Raw genomic sequence first — 4289 nt, 5'->3', positions numbered from 1 at the left:
AAATACTGTCATAGTAACAGCTGTCTGAATTATTTTGGTTGATTGTAATCTATTACATACCTTTCTATCAAAATGATCTAACATTATCAAGATGAATTTGTTCTGACACAGTGTAACTCTGAGTTCTTGTCATATTTTATTATAATTTTCTAAAGTATAGCGAATAAACTGTGATAATGTGAGAAATGTTGAAGGTGTCTGAATAAAATTTGGTTTAACTATCTATTTGATAAATGAAGTTAGCCAACTAACATACCCTTTTGGGTTCTGTACCCAATATTTAAAAAATTTACAAATGCAATAAAAATATCGGTACTCGGTATCGACAAGTACCAAAAATAAAAGTATCGGTTTCGGGTGAGTACTGGAAAAAGTGGTATCGGTGCATCCCTAATATTAACCATTTATGTAATAGTAGCAGATTATGTGTACATGCTGCCACTTTGTGATGTGGCTCCTGCAGACAGTTTCATTGTCTCATCCCTTTAATTATTCAACAGGTTTTACTTGCTGAGTACAAGACCACTGGAGAAATGTTTGCCATTAAAGCTTTGAAGAAAGGTGACATTGTTGCAAGGGATGAAGTTGACAGGTAAATTATATCTATGTGTGCTTAAGTAATATAAATGAACAACTTCATGACAATGCTTGAAGCATTTGTAGAGGCATCAGTTATCGTATACTGTGGGGACAGTTCTGCTCCTGTTTTACTTCCTGTTATTATTAAGGCCAGAGTCAGAGCTGTACTCTAGACATGGTGGAGCCACAATGAAGTGTTTTTACTGTTTTTGTCTTTTGCTTAAAATGTTTGAATTTAGTCAGTATTTTAGCATGTCACTTTCTTTCATTTTAGTCCATTTTATTTGGACTACAATGCCATTCAAATAATATTTTAGCTAACAATATGCAAAATAGTGAAAATGTGTAAAACTAAATTTTATTGTACTTATTTATAAATGTATATGTTTTCATATAAATATTTTTTTAATTTGATAATTGACTTGGTTAACTTAATTCATTTAGATTGACACTGGAAGTCCTCATGCTAGCAACTCTTTAACTTACTGTATTATCTCCCTGCCATATCTTCATCTCCAATTTTCCATTTTCTTCTCATTAATTTTCTCTCACACCTTATCTTTCTGATATCGAGGCTAAAACAAAAATATATAAAATAAATACAAACTGTTTGTTTGCTGTATAATCTACAGTGTATATACAAATGTAATGCTACATTATCAATAGTCACTGTTAACATTTATATGTATTTGGGTAATTAACATTCCATTTAAAACCACTAATATTTAGCTTATTCACTTATAATTACTATGCATCCAGTTAATGTGGCCATGTTAACTGACAGACAAAGTGGAATGATTCTGCTTTTAAAAATGCATTTGTCACACTAACTGGAGGACAATATGTTGAAGTAGAAAGTCTTAAATATAGCAATATAGCTAAAGTATGTATGTCTCATACATATTTTTACCGGAATGGTTGGAGGAAAAAAGTTAATGACTATGTTTTGTGTCAACTGTCCATTTACTCTACATATTAATATCTATCCACAGCCTCATGTGCGAGAAGAGGATCTTTGAGGTCTCTAACTGCTGCAATAGCAAAAAACTCTCTTGCTATTTTAAGAACAATTACAGAAGAATAAAATGAAGCATATATCGTTACCTTTTGAAACTTAAAAGGGTTCAGTTTGAGCAGATGATTTTACCATCACTGTCATCGTCAGAGCGCACTTCCACAGTATATTCAACATCTGCCTCACATTCACGATCTCAACCTATTCTCAAAACTATCATTTTCAATGACTTCATATTCAATATTTTGATCACTGGCAGCTTATTCATCACATACAGCGTCAAATGGCAGTGACATTTATATTTCATTTCGTATAGTAATTGCTCTGCAGTAAAGCCATTCAAACCACTTACATTTTTGTTAATGATATTTGTTTGTTTTATGCCTGCAGTAATTATGAGTGAAACGTCACGTCATCGTGTATCAAACAGTGCCACCTTGAGGAAAAAAAGATGCATTGCACATATTGAGTCATCAGATATGTAAACATAGTTGCGCAGGAAAAAATACTTACACATTTACATACCATGGGTCTCTAGCGACCCTATACACTTTTGAAAAAAATGTATCAGAAAACGGGCATTCTTTTATATTTTACTATTTTTTTCTTGTTATATTGTTTATAATTAATAGATTGAGGAATACTAAGAAAGTTGATGTCTAACTTAAAAAAATTAAGGAGGGAGAGGTTAGAGAATGATGTCCCGTGTCGCTAAAGACACGATGGTATGCATTTAAGGGTTCAAATAATTTATTGCATTATTGTTTCAGATGATTATATCTTTGAAAAGTAAAATAAAATGTGACTTTAGAACTTCAGTCTCTTCAGAACTGTTAAGGCCCCGTATACTCAAAGCGAAGTACCTTTTTGTTCATCATTTAGGGGTAAAACAAAAGTTAAAAATATTAGCAAACATCTCTGATGAAAGCAATGTTTAAATTCATATGTAAATATGTGCTGCGTACTTTCCTCTCAGTAACAAAAACACAACAAAAATGGAGAAAACTGCAAGCATTTCTTAATAAAAATCATCTGATCATAGCAACATGGTTATGTTTGTATGAGCTCTGCAAATTAGCGCTCCCATGAAGTCAAGTCAAGTGTATTTACATGGCACTTTATTAAAGGGTTAGTTCACCCAAAAATGAAAATTAGCCTATGAATTACTCACCCTCAAGGCATCCTAGGTGTATATGACTTTCTTCTTTCAGACGAATCCAGTCGGAGTTATATTGAAAATTGTCTTTGATCTTCCAAGCTGTTTAATGGCAGTCAGCGGGTGTTGCAGTGCATCAGTCCAAAAAGAAGTGAAATAAAGCGCATCCATCCATAATAAAAAGTGCCTCATATGGCTCCGGGGGGTGAACAAAGTCCTCCTGTAGCGAATCGATGCGTTTTTGTAAGAAAAATAACCATATTTAAAATGTAATAATCAATTTAATCTAGCTTGCACTCACTGTTGTACACGGAAGCAGCTCCGCGCGGATGATGTAAGATGTCGGCGTTGCGCATGCACCGCTCAGAAGTGACGAACGCGAAAGCGCAGGGGAGAGATCAAAACAAAACAACGGTCACAAATTAGAGGTACAAAACGAGGATCTGTAAAGAAGAATGTCGGAGGATTTCGATATAAGCGAAGAGGAGACTGATTTTCCTTAGCTAAAGTAAGGAAACTTTGCTTCATTTGCTCCTATAAACAAACGTTGGTTTTCACGAGACTCACCGGAGCTGCTTCCGTGTACAACTGTTGGCGCAAGCTAGATTAAAGTGATTATTACGTTTTGAATATGGTTATTTTTCTTACAAAAATGCATCGATTCGCTACAGGAGGCCTTTGTTCACCCCCCGGAGCCGTGTGAGGCACTTTTTATTATGGATGCATGCTCTTTATTTCATTTCTTTTGGACTGATGAACTGCAACACCCGCTGACTGCCATTAAACAGCTTGGAAAATCAAAGTCAATTTTTTTTATATAACTGCGATTGGATTCATCTGGAAGAAGGAAGTCATATACGCCTAGGATTCATTTTTGGGGGAATTATCCTTTAAATATATTGCTTAAAAGCAATCGGCAGTATTAAACATGAAAAACAGTGTCAATGTCGTTTCATCAGAAGCACAACTTTTATTTTCACCTCCAAGGACTCGAGAGACCAAATGAACCCAGAGGAGAGTTCTGCTTGAAAGAAGGCGGAGCCTCCGCGCACACCTCCTATGACATAATCGTCAGGGACCAATGGTAGTACGAAATGTGTTGCAGCCGTAAAGAACTTTTGCGGAAAGTTCGCTTTGGCAAGCCATTTCGAACTCCCAAAACGAACTTCATTTTGGCTGGATTTTGTTCGAATTGTGTTCGAATTGACGTCACATCCGTTCGTTCTTCGATTTCATGTGAAGTATATCGGGGTCTTTAGTATTTCACTGGTTTAAGTCCACAGCAATCCATGCAACAGAGTTGTCAACCTGCCTGATGTAGACCAATGGACCATTCGAACAGAACTTCAGACATTCCATCTGTGCTATTTGACGTCTCACTGTTTTTTAGCGTCTCGCTCTATGGGCACCATGTTTTTAACACAGTGTGTCAATCAGTTCAAACTTTGCAAAACGTCTTTTTAGGTTTCTTGCATTCTGTTCCATTTTGTTGCAGTCCATCCAACTGTTTTTTTTTTTTTTTAAAGCAAGACTGGATTG

General features: G+C 35.4%; 1 protein-coding gene across 1 annotated transcript in view; it reads left to right on the top strand.

Annotated features, from left to right (window-relative positions):
• LOC107593173 (serine/threonine-protein kinase N2-like) overlaps positions 1-4289 on the top strand; it is a 37362-nt gene that overhangs the window by 30684 nt on the left and 2389 nt on the right. Inside the window, exons 14-15 of the mRNA XM_016282788.1 lie at positions 464-592; positions 1572-1618. Of these exons, the coding sequence (XP_016138274.1) occupies positions 464-592; positions 1572-1618 (176 nt within the window). The remainder of the gene's footprint in view (positions 1-463; positions 593-1571; positions 1619-4289) is intronic.

The sequence above is a fragment of the Sinocyclocheilus grahami genome, unplaced genomic scaffold (assembly GCF_001515645.1).
Source record: "Sinocyclocheilus grahami isolate Dianchi unplaced genomic scaffold, SAMN03320097.WGS_v1.1 scaffold166.1, whole genome shotgun sequence".
NCBI lineage: Eukaryota > Metazoa > Chordata > Actinopteri > Cypriniformes > Cyprinidae > Sinocyclocheilus > Sinocyclocheilus grahami.
Note: the sequence above shows the minus strand (reverse complement) of the source record. Positions and strands in the feature narration are given on the sequence as shown.